The sequence below is a fragment of the Macrobrachium nipponense genome, chromosome 22 (genome assembly GCF_015104395.2).
Source record: "Macrobrachium nipponense isolate FS-2020 chromosome 22, ASM1510439v2, whole genome shotgun sequence".
NCBI classification, from domain to species: Eukaryota; Metazoa; Arthropoda; class Malacostraca; order Decapoda; family Palaemonidae; genus Macrobrachium; species Macrobrachium nipponense.
This window is the reverse complement of record NC_087213.1, coordinates 1,628,283-1,650,942: the sequence shown is the minus strand read 5'-3', so window position 1 is coordinate 1,650,942 and position 22,660 is coordinate 1,628,283. Positions and strand designations below refer to the sequence as shown.

At 41.1% G+C, this 22,660-nt stretch overlaps 1 protein-coding gene across 1 annotated transcript in view; it reads right to left on the bottom strand.

Annotated features, from left to right (window-relative positions):
- Positions 1–21,852, bottom strand: part of LOC135198432 (ATP-dependent RNA helicase DHX30-like) — a 34,627-nt gene extending 12,775 nt beyond the window's left edge. Inside the window, 8 exon segments of the mRNA XM_064225965.1 lie at positions 713–905; positions 3,576–3,690; positions 16,193–16,341; positions 16,521–16,687; positions 17,009–17,105; positions 17,446–17,526; positions 18,547–18,711; positions 21,753–21,852. Of these exon segments, the coding sequence (XP_064082035.1) occupies positions 713–905; positions 3,576–3,690; positions 16,193–16,341; positions 16,521–16,687; positions 17,009–17,105; positions 17,446–17,526; positions 18,547–18,619 (875 nt within the window). The 5' untranslated portion in view covers positions 18,620–18,711; positions 21,753–21,852.
- Between the last annotated feature and the right edge of the window lie 808 nt (positions 21,853–22,660).

Genomic DNA, 22,660 nt, shown 5'->3' with positions numbered 1-22,660 from the left:
CTTGCAGCAGTGTGATGGGACTCCCCTTTTTATGATTAGATGAAAGACAAGTTCTTGGGAGATAATCATCTCTCCTTTCTTCTCTATGTTCCATAACTGAATTTCGACCTGGCCCAAATCCTTAACTATACCCTTTCTCAAAGATTTCTAGATCTTTCCAAAGGTCACATCCTGCCACTCCCATAACTGCTACTACTGTTAACTGACTGCTCAGTACCACTCTCCACCTAAGCTTTTTTCCAGTCTTTGATGAAATTTCTTACAAATGAACCTCTCAATTATGTAGTTCTTTAAATACTTCCATCATTATCCAGCTTACACGGTGCTATATACCTAATGGTATAGAAGTTTAAAAAAGACCAATGAATTACATTTCTAAGTCTCATACGAACTACCTGAAGGATATACCATACGTGAGGTGAAAACTGGAACAAGGCACAGGTAAGAAGTTGGACAGCTAAATATGAAATGACCAAAGGAATGAATAAAAATACAAGGCAGAAAGCAATGTAGCTGGGATGGAAAGACACTGCAAAGAACTTTTAGTACAACCTACATTGTGCACCATGTCGCACACTGAGTGGTATCCCCGCAATGACCAGATGAGTTTGAGCATCTCCATATTCTCTATTCTCTTTTTAACTGAATTGAAAGATCTAATATGCTAAGACATGCATCTTGTAAAACACATTTTACTGTTAAGACTACTTACTTATAATCGAGCATTGGCAGAGTTTTGCCCAGCCTAGACTGAGGAGTAGGAGATGACACTCGCCAGGAAAGTCGTTCTAGTAATTCTCTGCTTCTACTGTGGCTGGCATCGGGATCGACTACATATTCCTTTCCAGTTAAAAGATCTAACACAAAACCACTACCTGCTGGTTCTTCATCTACATCTGAATTATCTGCAAAATGACCAACATTAACAATGTCTATGTAAATAATGTACGTATGTCCACAAAATTAGAATATTTAATTTTATAAAAAAAAAAAAAAAAAAAAAAAAAAAAAACAAAAAAAAAAAAAAAAAAAAAAAAAACTTTCTTCTTGGTCAATGTTGATACACCCAGTAAAATAGATGGGCAAACAGAAAAAAGGGATATAAGGCATTCATTGTAAACTAAGAAATTTGTATCAGTGAAGCAATGCTTCAATTTCCTATTCAAGTACAGTTATGCTTCGATTCACAATCTTAATTTGCTCGAGGATGCAGTTTGGGACCCAAAAAATTTGTGATATGAATAAATTTTTCCCATTTAGAATAATTTAAATACAAATAATTCATTCAAACCCCAGGCACACTGATTTTTTTTGTGTGTGCATGTTTTTTCTGGATAAACACTGCTTTCATATCCAAAAATTATGCTAAAGCTTTTTTACTAGTACACGTGTTTGCCAATATCAGTTACTATAAAAACACATGTTTACTAAGAGTTGTGTTACAGTTGCCTTTTTAAAAACTTGCTTATTTTCAATGTACTTTCATTAATAAAAATCAAACACATTTCTGTTTATCCTTCACGCAATGGAGAAAGAGTTAAGAAAGTTCGCCACTAACTTCAGGTACTATTATATAAGGCTGTGGCTAAAGAAATGAATAATGAGCAGACTCCAAAACCATTTGGAGTTCTCGTAATTCCAAGGAATCCGAGCGTTTGGCAAGACTCACCAATCTTGTAAGAACAATCATCGGGAGTGGTCTTCTCTCAACTGTCTGAGTGCTCACAACTCCAAGCGCTTGGTGAGCACCAGATATTCTAATGAATTCAAGTGCTTGGCAAGACTCCCAAATACTATTTTAAGAACAATCATAGGGAGCTCTCTCTATCTTGCACTCCTAGTGCTTGTGATTCCAAGCGAGTGTTAACGGTGGTGCTGTTAAGAAAAGACGAAACGTGAATGTCTTGCCCTTTCTCTCACCTTGTGCTTGAACTGGGACAGTGAGAGTTCTCTCCATCACCAGCTTGGGAAGTTCACGATTTGTTAGAAACATGAGCACTTGGAGTGACTTGCAAACTAGTGGCCCACACAGCACCCATCTAAGAGGAGGAAACCCTACTCTGGTGACGAGAATGTAACTGAAGCTTGAACTCCTACAGCTCCCAGCTCCCAAAACACAAAAACCAGGGGCATGCAAATCAGTTCCTGAGCGTGATGGTTCGGAAGAACTGACAAAAGATTCCACTGCCTCACAAGGAGGCAGCTCCTTAGAAATCCTGCAGGAGGACTTCTTAGGGGAAAGAAGCAGCCTTCCTCTTCTTTGGCCGAAGAGGTCTATACAGTTTCCCTGGACCTCCTCGAGCCTCAGAAAAAGAAGGAAAGGGCAGTAGAGGGCTTCTTCTACAGGATGATGGTTAGGAAACAACAATAGCAGTGGCAAGAGCCACAGGGAAGCTGGGGTCAGAGGCACAGCAGAAGCTGCCCAGTAATTGGTCATCAGGGCAACGGTAGCAATCTAACAGAAGGCACAGCAGGGGAACTTGATATATATACACACACACACACACAAAAGGCAGTGCCACAGTATACTAGAGTGCCACAGGTTCACTCCCAAAGGTTAGGATAACCAACACAGTGACCTATCCAACCATCTACTGCTGTGCCCTATGACTGCTCACTGTCAACCTAAAGAAAATAATAATAATAACAAAAAAACAAGAGACTTCTCTCATTCAGAAGGGCACTGCCCTCCAAAGTGAGAGGAGACCCCTGAGAATAAGTTGCCCAATCACCAACACTTTCCCATCCCTCCTCCTTGCCTGGCAAGTGAGCTAAGAGGGTGAAGAGGGTATCTCTCCCAAAGGAGAAAACACCATATGCAAAGAGTAAACTGAGGGCGAATGCACCGAAGTTTCCTCCCAGCAAACTTCTGACAGTGCAAGTGGAAGAGGAACATCTCAAAATAATTAATAATAAACATACTGTCATGCTATTATAAGGAAAGGGCATATGGATATGATAAGAGGGTGAGTGTTACAGCCTTGGCTGCCAACCCAGAAACACACAGGCTGGGGGAAGGCGGCCTGCAAGCTTTTACACATCGTGGGTTTGTATATTAATAAATATCAAACACAGCATATCCAATATATAGAAACAATAAAAGAAAAGATCCCACCAGGAAAACCGAGTTTATTTACAATCAGGCAAGAACTCACAAAAACATTTCTGCATCGCATGATGGCCCAAAGCAAAGTGTAATGTTTACATCTCCCTGCCTACTGGACGGTAGTTACTGCCTCACCACCTTGTTCAAGAGGTTTAACGACCGTGTTCCAGATCTGCCATAAGCAATTCCTATTGTAAGGACCCAGAGTTTGTATATTGTGTAGGAACAAATTATCATTATTCTTAATGCAACAGCTTTCAATGGACCCTTTTGGGGAAAGTTTGCGTGTTCATAGCCTGAAGCACTATTTGCAAACCAGAGCATAAAAATTTCACCGAGGTACCACTGTAATAATCTGACTTTAAAACAATACTTTTACTAATTCACTAATTCAAAAATATTTTCAAGTGATATAAATACATCTTATTTTAACATTCCTAACCCAAGAGATTCACAGCACTGCACATACCACTGACAGGTTCAAAAGACCCAGTACCAGGCATCTCATCCTCTGAATCCTCCTGATGACTCATTGGAATAAAAGATGTCATTTTATTTTTTTCCTCTAAATATGGCTGCACTTCCTGTAAATAATGAAGAAAAAACTTTAATCCGCTCACCTATAGCATTCAAATTACTAACAGAAAAGGACTTTTAATAATGTGGATGTTCATTCTTTCTAGAATTATTTGTTTTAAAGTTTTTATTATGCAAGTCACTGGACTTTTGTAAGCATTGAATTCTATAAGGACATTCAATGATACTGCAATTAACCCATAAATAGTTCAAAATACATAAAATTTTCCTGTTTCACAGATTCTAACTTACCAAACTGGTTAGGACGACATTAAAACACTAAAAAACTCTTCTTCATCCTAACAACCATACATAAGATAAGGGGTCAGTTCCCTTGATGCATAGCCAACTCTTTCTACTGAAAGTATTCTCTTCCATTAAACCTTTCTCAAAATCTTCCTTAATATGTCATCTTATCCTTTGCCTCCCTCTTAAACTTCTATCCGTATCAGGTTCCAACAAAGTCCTCCTCACTCATTCATTCCTACCATATGCCCATAACATCTCAATCCCCACTTCATTTAACATATCAGTCCTCTTTACTACCTATGAATATATCCTAACACCCTTTTTCAGCTCTCATGTGGTTATATTAAAATAACTATGAGATAAATAAAGGAAAATGAAATATGTACTTTAAAATACCTAATGAAATGAGGTGGATGGAACAAATTATGCCCATAATAATATTCAATAAATATGTCCACTACTGAAAACAACCAGGCGAAAAAAAAGAAGATCTAACCTATTATATCAAAAGGTTAAATCTACTGTACCATACACCTCTTACTATTCAGAAGCATCTGGCATCCTGTTTATTCTGACTAGTCATCAAGGCATGAGCTGTTATGTAAACTGAAATGAAGTTTTTATTGTAAAACTAATATTGTAATACCTACCTGAACACCTGAACTAGCCCTGGTCACTTACCAGCCCCGAACCATCATTTATTAAAAATTTACCAAATCTTTGGTTAAAATAAACGATCAGTGTTGCCAATCTCCTGGCAAACACCCTCGTTACCTAGTTACCAGCCCACCGCTAGTAGCCCTGCCTCACGGGCCGGTCACACCTGCCCTCTCACGTCAATCATAACTCAATAACTCTGTATGAGAGGGGAGGAGGGTGGGAATCATTCAGGTGTTCAGGTAGGTATTACAATATTAGTTTTACAATAAAAACTTCATATTGCAATACACCCCCTGAACACCTGAACTAGCCCGATTAACAACATTAATTTGGAGGTGGGGAATCAAATCTGCCGGCCCTCCACTGTACTAGTTGTCAGTCAATTATAATTGAGTACGCGAGTCAGTCTCAAGTTCATTTGTCACTCGTCCAAGCTAATCTCCCATGTGTGGCCTTCTAGGCCTGCCATATGTGGAGGGAAAAACTCCCTGCACCTCTACCCTAAGGTCAAAACTCATTGAGTGCGGAAGGGATACAAACCTGTTTCCTCTCAGCTGGCTATGTGCCTCACCTGAGTAGAGGAAAAACTGAAGACCTCCCATGTGGCTCTCGGCCTCTCATGTATGGAGGGAATCTGAAGACCTCCCATGTGGCTCTCGGCCTCTCATGTATGGAGGGAATCTGAAGACCTCCCATGTGGTCTCTCGGCTCTCATGTATGGAGGGAAACTGAAGACCTCCCATGTGGCCTTAGGCCTCTCATGTAGGAGGAGACAACGGTGTCGTCGATCGTAGTGATGTCCTCTCTTGTAGTGTTGTACCTGCCTGTCTGTACTCTGCCTGGTTGGCACTTGGAAGAATACCCTCAGATAGGACCCAGACATGTTCTTTCCTATCTTTCCTAATACTTAAAATCCTCTTGTGATATATCATATCATGAATACCTTATACATATTCCGAATATTCGCTCCCTACTCTAATACTAACTCAGACAGCAAGATTGTTGGGTTTAAAAATAGAATTTAGGCCAAAGGCCGAGTATTGGGACCTATGAGGTCAGTCAGCGCTGAAGGGAAATTGAGAAAGTTTGAAAAGGTGTGAAAGGAAGAAAAACCTCTGTTGCACAATGAGTCCAGTGTTAGGAGAGCGTGGAAAATAGGATGAGAGAATATGGAGAGAATATGAAATCAGAAAAGTGAGAGAGAGAGAGAGAGAGAGAGAGAGAGAGAGAGAAACACAATCGTCTAGGATAAAGAGAGAATATAAAATCAGGGAAAAGAGAGAGAGAGAGATAAAATCAGGGAAAAGAGAGAGAGAGAGAGAGAGAGAGAGAGAGAGAGAGAGAGAGAGAGAGAGAGAGAGAGAGAGATTACGATCGTCTAATATCTCCACCTCCGCAAATTGCAGCAAGTTAAAAGGGTATTATCTTAACGATAATACTCGTATAACTCCGTACAGCTATGAACAACCGAACGAGAACTTGTTGCTAATGCGATCGACTCCTATAACAACATCACTTTATTGTATTGATCAGCGTGTGACAGTAATCGAATCCGATAGCAACATCCGTTATTGTATTCATCCGCGTGGGACGGTAATTACTGTATTCATGTTATAAATGCAGCTGAAGCTAATAAGGCAAAATTACGTTCATCAGCAACCTGGACAGAAGTCCCGAGCTTATGTATGAATTCCAACGCAGCCGTGGTAAAAGAAACTAATAGCATGAAAGAGCTCATTACTGTTGTTTTCACACAGACAAAGGATTAATAACGTATATAAGTGTAAGGTTCGTAATACCTATGAAAACGAGTGAAAAACGAACGGAATCCTAAATTTAACGCCATCTAACCCGAGGGAAAAACTAGCTTCCAATGAGACGTATCAGTCAAATTTTGGTCTTAAATTACATCGTAAGACGAACAGTATGACTTCGTTACATAAGTTAAGTATCCAGATATTCATTAATATGCTAACTAAGGACAAAAACATTAGCCGAGACCAAGTGATATGGTTGAATCTGAAGCCAAGGAGAAAAAAAAAAATAGACTAGCCGGCATCCTTGTCTGTCTAAACCACACCTCCTTACAATAGTGCTGTTTGACGACAAGCTAGTGTAATTGTAATTTAATTGAAAAGTAATAAAATAATATTTAAAGGTAATTAAATTAACTTTATTAGGCCTAATATTAATTTCAGTTGTCATTGTAATTTGATAATACGACTGGTAATAATTTGTAACTGTAACTGACATAAGCTCAATGTAAATACTGACGGCAATAGTCTGTTAAACGTATGAAGACGTCATACATACAAATTCCTTATATCTGACATCTGATTATATGCCCCAAGATAGATACCTCATTGACTATATTAAATGTCAACATAGTTGAAGACACGTCTCCTTTAAGACGTTTGTACAAACTTGGCATAAGTGAGAGTGTTGTTACGTTAGTCATTTTAGTCAATCAGAGAGAATGAGATGGATACGGCAACGCAAACCCGTATTCGTCATCCGCTGATTCCAGCGTGAATGACTGCCGAGTTTAGTGTTATACTACGCCAATATGATGATACACATAATACAATTATAATGCTTTAGTCGGACAGAATCCGATCTTCATTCTGTTCGATTACATTCATATTAATTATCCTCAGATCGGATTCTCGTTCGTTTTCAATTACACCTGTATTGAATTATCCGAAGTCAAGAATGCCTTAAGCCTACAGCGTTAGCCAATATAAAAATAACTACCGATATGTTGTACAGCGAATACTTTAGGTTAGGCTAGGCTACTGAATATGCATACGATTTATCATCGTGAACACTAGGCTAACCGTAGTTAATTTTATTCGATTTCTCTTCATACTGAATATCGTAAGTCAATATGCATTGAACGGAGAATTAGTTGATATTAACAATTATCGTATCGTATACGTAGAGGAAAGTAACCTTAAAGACGAAGGAGCATATCTGAAAGACAACCCTGGCCTAAAAGCTTCTGATGCAAGGAACTCGAAGCAGGAAAAAGCCTAAAGATGCTCTAAGGACACTGTGCCTCTAAAAACTACTACTTTTAATAGAAAACCAACCCGAAGAAGCCTGCACTTCTCTTCCTAAACTAAACACTATGTAGCCTATTATCCCTACTCGTCTATATCTGACCTAAGTTTTTATCATCCTGAGAACTTACACATCGAGGGAAGGGGAATCTGCTGCCAACACTGCCTGCTCCGCGCCAGGGGGGACGGCGGATCCTGCCCTCTGGGCTTGCGGATCCCCATAACCCCCAGCACCGGTTAGGGCTGATTCTGGAACAGGCAGGGGAGCTGGAACAGAACGATTAGTAATTTCAGTATCCCTATTGCTCGATCTATCCTCACATAATCTTGACATAAAATCGGTAACAGAGATGTCATACTCGATGTCAGCGTACTCTCAAGTCTCTTAAAGAGCACTGTCTCTAAGTCTTTATCTTGATCTACGTTAGTCTCTTCCTGCCTACAGTTACTTCTTAATACGAGACCTTTCCTATGTTTGAGATACCCTAACATCTGGTCCAAAGACCACTCCTGACATTCCAAACATCTGGTCTTTACATTATATGAACAGGCCTACAATTTACGCATAAGGAATGACTATCGTGTCATAGGGTGCTCATCCTTTTCTTGCATTGTTGGCAAAGACGATACGTTGTTGAACTTCCGCTTGTCGTTTTCTGTGATGTCGTGGCCGAGGATGCAGTAGTCGTTGTCGTAGCCTGTGTTGTTTCTTCCTTTGCAGAATCAATGTCTAATGACAAGGTATTAAGAGCAATCCAACCGTAATCCAAAGGGATGCGTAATTCGTCACCAAATTCAATCAAATCAAAGGTGCAAATGAAGGCCGGGCAAGACCAAAAAGGAGTTCGCTGTGGATACATCTGTACTCCACCGCGAACGATAAGTGATGACGTGAGAGGGCAGGTGTGACCGGCCCGTGAGGCAGGGCTACTAGCGGTGGGCTGGTAACTAGGTAACGAGGGTGTTTGCCAGGAGATTGGCAACACTGATCGTTTATTTTAACCAAAGATTTGGTAAATTTTTAATAATGATGGTTCGGGCTGGTAAGTGACCAGGGCTAGTTCAGGTGTCATGGGAGGGGGTGTATTGCAATAACAAATTTACAAACCAAAGAGCTATTTCTATTTCAAATGTCTCTTTCCAATTATGCACATGTAGTCGGCAGCAACTATAACTGATGATGTACGTTATAATTGATTCTCTCCTTTAAGAATGTATAAAAAAGTAATTTCTTGCCAGAATAAACATTCCAAATACATTCTGCTACCTCAAAAAACCATTTCACATTGCACAAAAAAATATTATCATATTCAGAAAAAACAAATATTTTACTGCGTTCATTACCATTTTATAACAAAAACACTCTCCAAGAAAAAAGATGGATGCTAGGCAATGGTAATTATCAACAAATTCTCAATTTTTGAAAGTAAATAGTTTTTTTTCCCCAACTAAACATACCTGAGGTCCTTTACAACTGGAATTACATAAGGCGTAGCCTGGAAACGGCCACTGAAATCTTTCAAATAAGGCAGTTCAGTAGTTTACGGGAGTCCCTCTCGACCAGATGTAAACATTTCAATTTGCTTTAGGCCCAGGTAGCAGATTGAGGAGTGGCATGAAGTGGGCAGTAAGTGTAAAACCTGATGTCTCACAAAGCCACAAAGAAATAGTGTTCCTTGACACTTCTTTCTTGGAACCTCCAGTGGTAACAAAGAGTCGTCGACACTCAGGCTGAAGATGTTGAGTCCTCTTCAGATAGTGCCTTAGCGCTCAACGGGACAGAGCAGCATCTCGTCTGGATCATCACCAACAAAGTCACTTAGGGAGGGGATGGTGAAAGACTAGGATCTCGCATTAGGGACCGATGGATTCCGAGTCTTCACTAACACAATCCAGGACAAAATTGAGTGTAACCAATCCCCATCTCCTTGACTATTTTACATCGAAGGAAAGACCATGGGGCCATTAAGTTGACCATGATGTTCACCAACTCTCTTTGCCAATGCCAGGGATAGCAGAAAAATGGTCTTGAGGGTCAGATGACTCTCAAAGGGGCTCGTTCAGGGCACCAGTCAGGCTCTGCAACACGAGAGTCATATCCCTCACAAGAGGCCTGAGACTCCTAGGTGGCCAAGACCTTTCGAAGCTCCTCATGAGTAATGATATCTCAAAGGAGGAAGAGATATTAATACCCTTCAGCTTCAAGATCACGCTTAGCATGGCCCTATAGCCTTTTACAGCTGAAACAGAGAAGAGCTTCCTCTTGGTGAAGGAAGATGAGGAAGTCAGCAACCTGCTGAAGAGTGGCTACAACCAGAGAGATACCCTGTCTACGACACCAACCACAGAAGACAGCCCATTTTACCAGTATATTGCTGCAGAGGATTGTCTGAGGTATCCTCCCATCTCTGTTGCTGCTTGGTGAAAAAAGCCTCTTTCTCACAAGAGATGGCACTGTTCCATGTGCGGTTGACACAGAAGCTCGTGCCAAGGAGTAATCTCTCTGGTGCCTCGGACAGAAGAGCCAGAAGGTTGGGATACGAGGGGCCAACACTGCTGATCACCAGGCAAATCATGCAAAACAAGGGAACAGTGTAAACTTCAAGGTTGTCCCAAGGGTGTTGGAACGCATCCTCTATGGCGGCCCATGGGTCCGCTACAATGGAGCAGATGGTCTCCAACTTCCTGTCATACCAGGGTGGCAAACAAGTCATGACTGGTCACCCCCATAGGATGAACAACCTTTCCGCCATGTCTTGGTGTAGGGACCACTTGGTTCCTATTACCTAATTTTGGTGGCTGAGCTTGTCTGCCACTTCATTCCTCTTGTCTAGAATGTACCTAGCTGACAGCTCCATTTAGTGGGGCGGTACTCGTGCACCTGCATTGTCAAATGGTGAAGCGAGAGAGAAGCAAGACCCACTTGTTGACGTATGCCACTACTGTGGTACTGTCGCTCATATCGCTCATCAGTACCACAGAATGTCCTATCACTTGATCCTGAAACCTTTGGAGAGCCATGACAACTGCCTTGAGTTCCATGATGTTGATGTGAAGGTGTGTGCCCTATTCCTCCAGGTGTGTGCCCTATTCCTCAGTCAATGCATCTAAGAACAGAAGCATGATGGGATGGGGGGGGGGGGGGGGGGGGGGGGGGGGGGGGGGGGGGGGGGGTTTGAGGGGGGGGGGGGGGGGGGGGGGGGGGTTTGTGAAGATCCACTCCTATTAAGAGGTTCCTGTTACTGAGCCACCAGTCCAAATCCTCTCACACCTCCTGGGAGAGGGAGACAAGAGCGGATTGAGGGTCACAGGACTATGACCAAAACTTTCTCTCTCCACTAGAGAGATCGAAGGTGAAGACACCCATGAGGGACCAGCTTCTCCAGAGACAACAGGTGACCTATCATCTTACTGTTCCTAGCAAGACAGGAACAGCAGTGCTGCCTCTCTGAACCTGCTGATACAATAGCCTGAGGGGAAGACTCTTACTGCTACCGTGTCTAACAGCATGCCCAGATACTTCGTCTTCTGATTGGGCTCAGATTGGACTTCTCGAGATTTATCGTGATCTGTAGATCGCGGCAAAACATGAGGAGCTGATCCCTGTCCTGTAGCAACTGCGAGCAGGAGCTTGCCAGGACCAGCCAATTGTCGACATACCTCAGGAGCAGTGGAGGGCCTGAAACAGAGTCCCTGAACTGGTATAACATCTCCCCTAGGACGAAGTGAAGGTACTTGCCGAACAACTCATGGATGGCTAAATATGCTTCCTTCAAGTCCATTGTAAGCATGAAGTTGTTCTCCCTGAGCACAGTATGTGCCGTATTTGAACCAAGTCAGGCGAATGAATCGGTTCAGGGGAGAGGTCTATGACTGGTCTACAGCCACCAGAAGTCTTCTATACAAGAAAGACTCAACTGTAAAACCCTGGAGACCACCCTGACACGACTTCCACAGCATCTTCTGCCCCTCTTGCAACAGTGCTTGGTACTTCTTGGAAACTTCGAGGTAAGATTGTAAACAGACCAGGTGGTTGGTGAAAGGTGGTGGAGACTTGAAGGGGAGTAGACATCCCCCCTCCTGAAGGACAACTACTACCCAGGTCTCCGCTCCACATCGCTGCCATGTTGCCCAATAGCTTGAATAGGCAAACCCCCCCCCCCCCCCCCACCCCCCCCCCCCCCCCCACCATGTGGCAGCAGGTAGAGGGGAACGCCGCCCCTCGCATTTCCCCTTCTATCCCTTACCCCCTTCCTGCAGGCAAGGAGGGCTGAAAGTGACGTGACTGCCGCCCCTTCGACGGGAGAGAAGAAGGCTCGGTCGTTCCATGGGCACTCTTGGAAGAGGAGGACTTCTTAGGGGCCAAGGAAGAGCTAGCTAGACTCGAGGGGCTAGCCGCAATGAAGCGCAAAGACCCAGAGGTCTTTATCCTCATCCTGATGCTTGTCTACTGCAGCATCTACTTGTTCCCTGTTGAAGAGAGATGTCGAACCCTGCAAAAGTCCACTGCGAAGGGTCAATAACGACTAATGACTGAGAGACCTGGCTACACGAGAGAGAACAACGTCCATTCTCTTGAGCACCAGGTTCACCCAAAGGTTTGCCATCTCTTGGGACAGGTAGGAAATAGCCCTACCTCCATACTGGCACTGTCTCCCAGAGCTGAGTCTTCTCCTGGAATGATAGCTCCAGAAGAGGCAGCAACCTTAAACACCATGAAGGACCCACAAGTCTAGCCAAGAGACTGCCTGGAAAGCTTACCATGGTAGTAGCTTCCAAGGTTTCTGCAACGACAGACCAGAACCAAGAGGTACCAGGTTTATGTCAACCTGCTTAGTCGGTAGAGACCTCTCCGAGGGCGTGTAGAAATGCCTCTGACAAGGTAGAGGAGAAGGAAGCACCTGGTTTGACCAATTAGACCAAAGGGAATTCTCCTGTCCCAAAACAACAATGTTCACTCCATCAGCAAGCACAGACCACAGCAGCCACGTTGAAACCTTGGGTTCCTTCTTAGGACCCCAGAAAGATTTGAACTGAGAGGGGCAATCTCCCGAACTGATGAAGAGAATGTAGTTTCAAACCGAGAGGGGCAATCTCCTGAACCAAAGAAGAGGCCGTAGTTGCTTCCCCGAGATTGTTGTACTGACGAATCAGTGCTACGAAATCACCAAAAATCCTCTGTATCTTGATTGTCCGAGTCTCTTGGCAACGGGCCCTCAAGCTCTTACAGAGATCGGTCCTTCCAATCTACTCTCCCAGGAGAGAGAACCTTGCCAGACCCCCTTGATCCATCCTCAAAGATGCGGGCGTACATCAGCTGGGGCCCTAAAACCCCTCCAGGAACGTAGGCCCCCATCGATGAACCCTGCGGAGAAGAGCACTCTGCAGAATTCCTCATATCCACCTAACCCCTCCTGGTGTATCCTGAGGAAGTAAGAGGGAATAGGAGAGGAGGACTGGATGCTCTTATCCGTCTTACCAGCAACGCTGTCAGAAGGAATGAGCCATGAGTGATCATCAACATGCGGTGATGAAGGCAGCACAGGTCTAAGAGAGCATGGTCGCCTCGGCAAGATGATTTCTCATGGAGAGTGCACAGGTTTTTGCTGCACTGCTGATGTGCCCAGCCTCGTTGTACTCGGTGGCCAGCAGGTTGGCGAGAACATGTACCATCCTCAAGCCCATTACTCTTCGAAGATGAAACTTCATGCGAAGAGGACTGTACAGAGGACCTCCTCTTAGCCCCTCCAGATGTCTTGTCCTGAGAGACAGAGACATATTCCCAGGCACCTGATGAAGAGCCAGGCTTGGCTTTCACAGGTAGGGTCGACTCACTAACGCAACTCAGTCTCTTCTCTTGTCCTGTGCCACTGTCACGATGGTGAGAGGTCTCTCCATCAGTGACAGTGGGTGCGTGTCTCCCCTTGGAGGGCTGCACACTTGGTAAGACTCGCGAACAAGTACCCAACACAGCTCCGGTTCCAGGGACAGAGCTCTTAGAACTAGAGACAAGAGAATGAACCTGTGCCCGAACTCCTGGGGGCTGGGGGCCCCGTGACACTAGACCCTGGGGATAGCGTCACAGTTCCCACACCTGAAGGAGCACGCAAGCCAATGAGAGAGCCAACTGCTTCCTCAGGGAGAGGATGCAGACCCTTAGAAGCCTTGTGACGAGACTTCTTAGGGGGCGGGGAAACTATCTTCCTCCTCTTAGGCCGGAAAGCCTTCGAAGAGGGAAGCGAGGAGGCAGCAGACGACCATAAAGATGAAGACAATACCTTCTGAGAATTCTTTGATTTTCCACAGGAAAGCTATCAGGTCCCACCAAGGAGCACCAGACGACTTGGCAGTCTGGGAGCAGGCCCATAAACAGCAACAGGAATAGCAGGCGGGTCACCTCTGACACCGCCATGGGTGACAGAGGAGGAGCAGGGACAACAGGAACAGGCATGGGTGCCACTCTGAAACCAGGAGGAGGATATGGCACTGAAGTCACGGGCACTGGGATATGGCAAGCTGGTAGATGAGCACGTGTACCCAACACCACAGTAGGGGTCACATTGGTTGGGTGGTGCGCAAGACCAAATCTGTGCTGAGTCACCGTAGATGTAGTGGGGGTGACTACAGCATCAGTTACCAAAGTACAGCACTGGCACAGATCAAGTGTGCCAGTAATGCATTTACACATGGAGGCCCACAAGGGCCAGTGAAGCATCCACCTGATCCAGTTCCAACACCTCACCTGCGGAAGATAAAGTCCGCTTAGGTTAGGGGCACCCTTCGCCCCTATGGTGTACCTTCAGAGCGAGAGGAGACCCCTAGAGAAGTGTTGCCCTGGTTGCCAGGCCCACTTGTTCTTCCTTCCCTGACGAGTCGGAAGAGGAAGACAAAGCCCCCTCCCAGCAAACCTCCCCACTGTGCCATAAACCAATCACAACAATTGGCACAGCGATTATTGATATGACACTCATGCCCTTAGCAAGAGGAACATAGGGTGTGAGGAAGCTACTGTATTCCTTTCCCTGCATCTCAGGGTACCGCTGACTGGGGGCAGGCTTAACCCTCAAAATGCGGGCTAATATATGCTAATGCATAATACACACACGACCGGGCTTAATTTAAGGGTGGCAAATTTAAAAGAAAAACTAAAAGAATCTCATCAATGAAAAGAGGAAGATATGTATATTCACATGGTATATGAAAAAAATTCTAAAACAACTTCTGTCTCTTCCATACAAAGTTGTAAGATTGTTTGTTTGTTTGTATTGTGTTTTTACATTGCATGGAACCAGGGGTTATTCAGCAACGGGACCAATAGCTTAACGTGACTTCTGAACCACGACGAGAGTGAACTTCTATCACCAGAAATACAGATCTCTAACCCCTCAGTGGAATACCCGAGAACTGAACTTGCGCCAACCGAGGTGGCAGGTCAAGACCAAACCGATCACACCACTGAGGTGCTGGAAGTTGTAAGTGAATAATTCCCACTAGTTGCGGGCCTCTTTTCCCCTATGACAATCGTAAAAAATGCGCTAATTTTACACATTTATAAGGATTCTTTTTAATGTTTTTTAAAATTTTATTTTGTCAAATTGAAATTACACCCCAAACAATATCATAAAAGAAATAAAACCGAGAACAAATCTTTAACATATTTATTGTAAAACATTTATGACGGATCCTTGGATGCAAATTTGTAACCACATTCCCCCTTACCACCTCGAGCAAGACTGAGGGCTTCTCAGCTCACTCACACAAGTGATATATGGAACTAGGAACATCTTTCCTGCAAAATTCATTCAAACTGTACAGTGCCAAATCTTGATCATATATCTACGAATATCTGTGCACTGCCCCTAAGCTATATATGATCATATAGTATATGCAATCCCCAGGCTGTGGGGATTAAGCGATTGTGATTCTTGGGTTTGCATTTCAAAGATATTACAATCAAACGCACAAAGAACACAATTATACACATAACTCACAAAAACAAGAAAAAATCCCACAGGGATTGAAAAGAAATCAGCTTGAAAACAGTCGGGCAGAAAGTTGAAGAAACATGTCTTTCACTGACAATGGCCAAAAGCAAATTGGAATATTTACATCTGGTCGGGAGGGACTCCCAACTACTAGACTAGTAGTAAACTGCCGAATTGCCTTGTTTCAAAGATTTCAACAGCCGTGTCCAGGCTATGCCATAAGTAATTCCTATTATAAAGGTCTGAGGGTTTGCACATTGCATAGGAACAAACTAAAATTAAAACACAGTAAAGACCCGGAGTAATATTCCAAAGAAACGCAATTACCTTAGGCAATCATAATCATTTAATGTAAGCAATCAACAAGTACTTTAACTTAAAACACATACTTTTAAGATAATATTTTTATGCTCCACATATAGCATTCACTACATTATTACATAATTACTTGCCTATCACCTTTAAAATAATTATTACATAATTACTTGCCTATCACCTTTAAAATAAAGATACGTTTACCCCAACAGTTACAAATGACACAAAAACGTACTGACCTCTTCAAAGTTATCTAATAATTTCCATCCTTCTTCCAAAAGATGGTATGGCACTGTTAGAACTGGTGGACAGGACCACTTATCAATTAGTTTCTGCTTTTCTTCTTGAGATACTGTAACTGGATGGCCACTCGATGTTATGAGACTCTCTGAAAACATCGCAAGTAGAAATAAAAACAAATAACAGTCATCCTCCAAATCACAGTTTTATTATGTGCAGAAGTTAAACAAAAAACCTTAAGCAAGCATTGGTATAATCAAAGCAAAATTCATCTAATTAATAGAAATTCCTTTGATGATTAACATTACATTATGTATAAGTACTTACCATTGTACAGATACTCCAGTGCTTTTACCATAGCATTCTGTTCGGCATCCCTTTTCTTGATTCCATAGCCAGTAAATGACATTGATTTGGGCCAATTAATTGTAAATGTTGTGTGGTACACTAACTGGTTGCTGACTCTTCCAACTGCTGATGTTGTATGATGACATCTGGAAAATCATGAAGGCTGATCATCTTAAAAAATGGAAAAACATTAAAAAAAATTAACATAACTTACATACAGCTACTTCTAAAGCTCAAACCAACACATGAAAGAAAAATTATAATAACCAGTTATTTGGCTGGTTTGTTTCAATAATGCATTAATGAGAACTTATGAGTTACAATTTCTCACACTAGATAAAACGCCTGGAACATAGAGATAACTTACAAAACAGACGGCAACAAGATAAAACGTATTGTAATTATATGGAGTGGTAAAGGTGCCCTCAAAGTATTCACTGAATAGCAGGGATATTAATAACACTTACTTGTAAGAGGGATCCAAATTGGTGCTCAGGTTATAAAACATGTTATTCAAAGTTCCTCTCACATTAGGAAATACTCCCAAAATCATTCCCATTTGCTCTGGAAAAGAAATATTACACATGATTACCACAAGCCAATGCATGAGAGTGAAAATAAGACAAATTCACTGCACTTTTCAAGCAAAATGTACCCAGCAGCTATATAATACAAATTAAGCTTAATGAAAAAGAATCCGCTTGAACCAGAGAAAGTTAATAAAGCTTTTACTTGCCACTATTCAAACTGATAATAAAACAGAGTACGCACAGGCAACTTTCAGAAAAAAGAAAATAAAAAACTGCAACTTCTGGTAATTGAGACCAAACATTAAGACAGAAACTTGTGCACACAGAACTATATTAATATAATAAAAGTTTGTTATATAAATACTGCTACTCACTTTGTACATATTGTTGATCCTCTCTGACCAGCTGCTGTAGTTGTTTTTGTGAGTGGCGAAACTGTACTTTAGCAAAACCGCCTGTTAATAAAAAAAATAAAAGTGATTGAGCCATGTTTCTTTAAATACAAAAGCCACTAACTCACAAAAATTGACATAATAATGCTCATGAGAAGTTACTAAAAATATCACTTGATATGAAAATATTCTCTCACTGCCTAATTTTTCTTTAATGTGTGACTGGACCTCAATTTGGCTCATTAATTATATATGTATCGGCTAGTTCTAGATGGAGAAGAGTGCATGGAATTTCTTTTAGCCGACATTGTAAGTGGATGCAGAAGCAGGTGAACAACTGTAAAACAGATTTCTATGTTGAAAGTTATAAAAATTATTCTAAAATTGTACTGAGCTCAGAGATAGACCACATTCTAGTTTAAAGGACCAACTAACTTTGATATGTACTGAGCAATTAAGAAGTCAAGTCTACTGTCTTTGAACTGCTGGGGTAAATACACTAGCTTTGTTGCAATGACTTATTTAGGTAACATTGCTGGCTGAAAAAGGGGGTTCCTGACTCATCAAGGTTATGAATAATCATAAGAGACATTGGAAAGTTTGTGAAAATTTCCTCTGAGTACCTGGAAATTGGCAGTGTTATTAAAGTACACCTCTTCAAACTGTATATACTGTATAGGCTCCTTTCAAATAAGTAAACAATTACCACATGTACAATTTGTATCGACATATAATCACGAAAATGTTCGTGATCCTGGAAAAACTAAAGATTAAAACACAAGAGAGAAGCAAAAAGCTCATCTGAGATACTGTGGCCATATAATAAGAGGGGGTGGAACCAATCAAAGAGAGCTATGAACATGCCAGTGATGGGGAAGAGGAGTGTGGGGTGTTAACAGATCAGATGGATAGATGGATGGATGCGGTGAGGAGGGATATGGGTGAGGTGGGACTGGGGGAAGATGCAAGCAATAGAAAGGAGAAAGTTGACTTGAGCGGCCGACCCTGCTATACAGTGGGAGTGGGACACTTAAGATCGAAAGAAGAAGAAGAGAAGCATATAGCTATATCCACTATACTTACGTTTTTCAAATTTAATTCTGGATGGTGAACAGACAGTGGAGGTTATATTGGTAAGTCTTCTAAGTAAGTACATCTTGGGTCAGCAATATAGGACAGGTTTCATGAAACTTTATTTTATACTATTGTTGATATTTCCTTAGAAATTCCAGCAGTTGCAACACATCCCTGAAAATAATAAAACGCCAATCATCTAAGGTTTTAACAGTTATACAAAAAAAAAAAAAGCCTGCTAGCAATATTGTCATCACAAGGCTTCAAGAAACACCACTGAGAAGAGAACTTTGAAATTGTTAATGTGCTTAAAAATATTCTACATACTGATAGTCTACAGCTAACACCAATGCTAATTTTACCAATGGAGGCAGCAGAGATGCAGCTGTGACTCAGACAGTTAACATAGTACTCTAATCTAACAGCCCATGTTGCCTGGCCAGAGGGGGCAAAGACTGAAATAATATGACACGATTATAAAACAAACAAGGAAAAGGAATATATATCCAACTTAGTATATGAACCCCCCAAAATTCTTTACTCATTGCAACATGATTGGCAAAATACATGTCCCTCCCAAAATCCCCCCACACCATTTCCCTCAATTAGGAGTCGGTGTCTGAACCAAAAGAGCCCCTATAACATGGTGCATGCTTGGTAGCATTTGGCATAGTAACAGTAGAAGCAGCTGGATTTTGCCTGTGAAACGGCTACATTCTCGGCTTATTCGGCAGCTATTTCTACTTGTATTTCGCATTCCAAATGTCATATATAACAGGAAATACCACAATAATATGCCAAAACATTCTCCCAAATGATTTACCCCACCCATAAACCCACTTTCCCATCGGTCCCCCTTACCATACGATAGAGTTGTAGGGCAATAATTCTCCTAGTGGTGTACCCCACCCAAAACACTGCATTCACAATGGATCCCCCTTACTGTAGGATAGAGTTCAAAGGTAAATTACAGGCTAATTACAAATGACCAACAAAAACTAATGGAAAATTGTTAATAAGCAACAAAAATACTAGAGGAAACTGCAATTTCTGATATTACTTGATGCACCACTATTACTTAGATTAACCAATAGGCATTAAAAAAAATAGATAGGATAAACAATCGCATCGAGTCCATTTCACTAGAAAAGACCACCCTTTTTCACGCTATATTTAATTGGTGAAACAACAATACAATCAGTACATCTTTCTGCATACCATTCAAAATATTGAAGTTTCGTCAACATAATGGGATGTATGAAAGCGCCATACGAACTAAAATAAGTAAGCGAGGTCTTCGTAAAATATGTTTTCAAGGCAGTTTTTAAATCCAATATGGCATCTCCTCGCATCCAGTCCCTTTCGTCTCTGCAATCGGGACCACATCCTTCCTAGCGCTCATTTGGACAATATTTGCGTATATAGGCTATGTAACGTTTAATGATATTACTCAAGACTGCAATTGTAACCAGCACAATAAAACATTTTGTTGCCTATAATAGTGAAACTATGATAAGTTATATTTCGGGGGTTATGTTTAGAACAGAAATGCATTTGTACCTTGTAATCGGTGGTTTCATCCTTACTGCCATTACAACTGAAACTCCACAGTGCTTATTTGATTGTTATTTGATTGTCACAGCGAAGCCATGGCAGGAACAATTTTTCTGTCTTATTGTACAGGGTGTCCATAAAGTCCCGTACCATTACAAGTATTTATTGCTCAAAAACCATATAACATAGAGTAATGCAAATAGTTTTTTGGAAGGTTTTTTTTTTTTTAAGATGAAGTGCTCTGAATGTAAAACTTTACTGTCTAAACACGTCTAAACACAAAACAAATTCATAATTCTAAAAAAACACAAAAAACTCCCAACCAAATTCTTTAGACTCAAAAAACTGCATTACTCTATGTTATATGGTTTTTGAGTAACAAATACTTGTAATGGTATTGGGCCTTTATGGACACCCTGTACGTACATCTGGCTGCCAAAAGCACCAGTGAGCAGATGACAGATTAGTGAATTGTTTAGGACAAAATTTTGTATATTTTTAATAGCAATTTTCATTTATTTAAGTCTATATTACTATTTTGATTTTATTATTCTTAATAATTATACCTATGACTAAAATAAATGTAACCTTTAATGTTTGCATTCTAGGAATGGCAAAAGTTCATCATTGCTAATTTGGAGGAGCTTCACACATAGGTAGTATGCTGATGTATTTACAAACTGTTTCCATGAATTCTAGTTGTCATAGTAATGCAATAATGATAAAATTGCTCTAATATTACGATTGTTATGATGAAAGTGCCCCAGCATCTATAGGTACAAGTGGTGTGCGGATTTATCACAGGAAATGAGAAGTTTGTTGACACAAGCGACTCCGCAAACATCGAGATGGCGTCAATCTTCTAAACTTCTTTAATCGTTAAGTAAAAATTTAAAAAGCGTTTTGGTGTTGTGGGCCTGCGTTGGCCACCCTTTTCATTAACCTCTGTTTAAAGCTTAAAATATGGCCTTAATTTCTAACTCTGGAGAAAATACTTACTTCGAAAGGAGAGTAGAGGTCTTTAGCTCCATCTCTCACCAACAACAACTCGTGACTGATGACCATCTCCGGTGTCAGGACGCGTTATAAGTACTTTTTTGGAGGGTGTCCAGCCGTGACCGTCGGTGAGTTGAGCCAGTCCATGCGGTTGTTCACACTAGGTAATCTAGCGTTCTGGATTATGATTGGTCCTTTAACCTACTGATACAGCCTAGACATCAGCTATTATACCAATGTCATCCCGTTTACTGGTAAAGTGGGGGGAAGTGTAATGGGATAAGCAAACTTGGTCATAAAACCCAGGCAGCCATTCACGAAAAACAGCCCTTCATTAGAATACGTGCGTTGCCTAGTCTAAGGTTATTCCATTTGACATTTGTACTGCATTACGAGGTTGAAATAGGCCTAACATCACAATTTTTTCTACCAATAATGATCAGAGCGCCGATAAAGATACAGGTACAGCAGAGCCTACCTAGGCTAGGTACCTACCCTAGAATTGACTGGTTCTACCTAGATAGGAATCGGACTCAGTAGGTAGCCTAGGTATATAGGTATACCTGGGCTACTGTAGTATTTTACATAACTACAAAATATATTTTGCACTGAAAGTAGTAATAAAACAAATGAATTTGTACTGCCCTTGCGATACTAGTAATTACCTTAGTAGCAGACTTGTAGTTTCACAGGTTTGGAAGTAATTTGGGATTTGATCACGTTTATGCAATTCCAGAAGGTCTCGTCTGCAACACGAATGTAAACATACATTTAGTTACCGATCATATAACCGATATTTTACATTTAAAAAAAATATAAATTACGTTTATTTTCTTTATATTATACAATATATTGAATTATTTTTTATACAGTAAAATAATCATATTTTTGAATGATATTTAAACTGTTCAGTTATCTAAGAAGTTGGTTTAATTGGGTGTGTAATACGTACTTAAAATTTTTCTTCTGCTAATTTCGGGCAGAGCCAGCTAGTCGGGAATAGTACCGGTGCCCGGAGGTGTGTAAGACTATTAACTCTAGTTGGTTAAAAGATTTTACCGGATTTACCGGAAAACATAATTTTCAATTCATTGATATTTGTTAAATAACATCTTATTGCAACAACTCAGAAGCAGCATTCATAATCAGTTCTATTTCCCATTCTCTGTCTCATGAATATTTTTAACTCTTTTCATCAACAATAGGATTCAAGTCAGACCTACGAAATCTTATATAGTTTATGCATTTGAACCGCCCGGTTAGTGCATTTCCTAGTTCATTAAGGTCAACCTTGTTTTTTCTTATAATAACACACTAAAAGGAATGTTAATAAAAAATGGCCTCAGGGAAAGCAACAACATAATATATAAAATTCCATGTATGGACTGCCTCTCATTTTATCTCGGACAGTCGAGCAAGGGCTTAGAAGTAAGATTAAAACAGCAATAATATTATGTCAAAACTGGGCAAACATCTAATGCAATATTCATTCATTTAAGTGAAAATAACTACCAGATAAACTGGATTGGTAGTTTAGTAATTGCAAGATCAAAAGATGTCTTATCACGAAGTA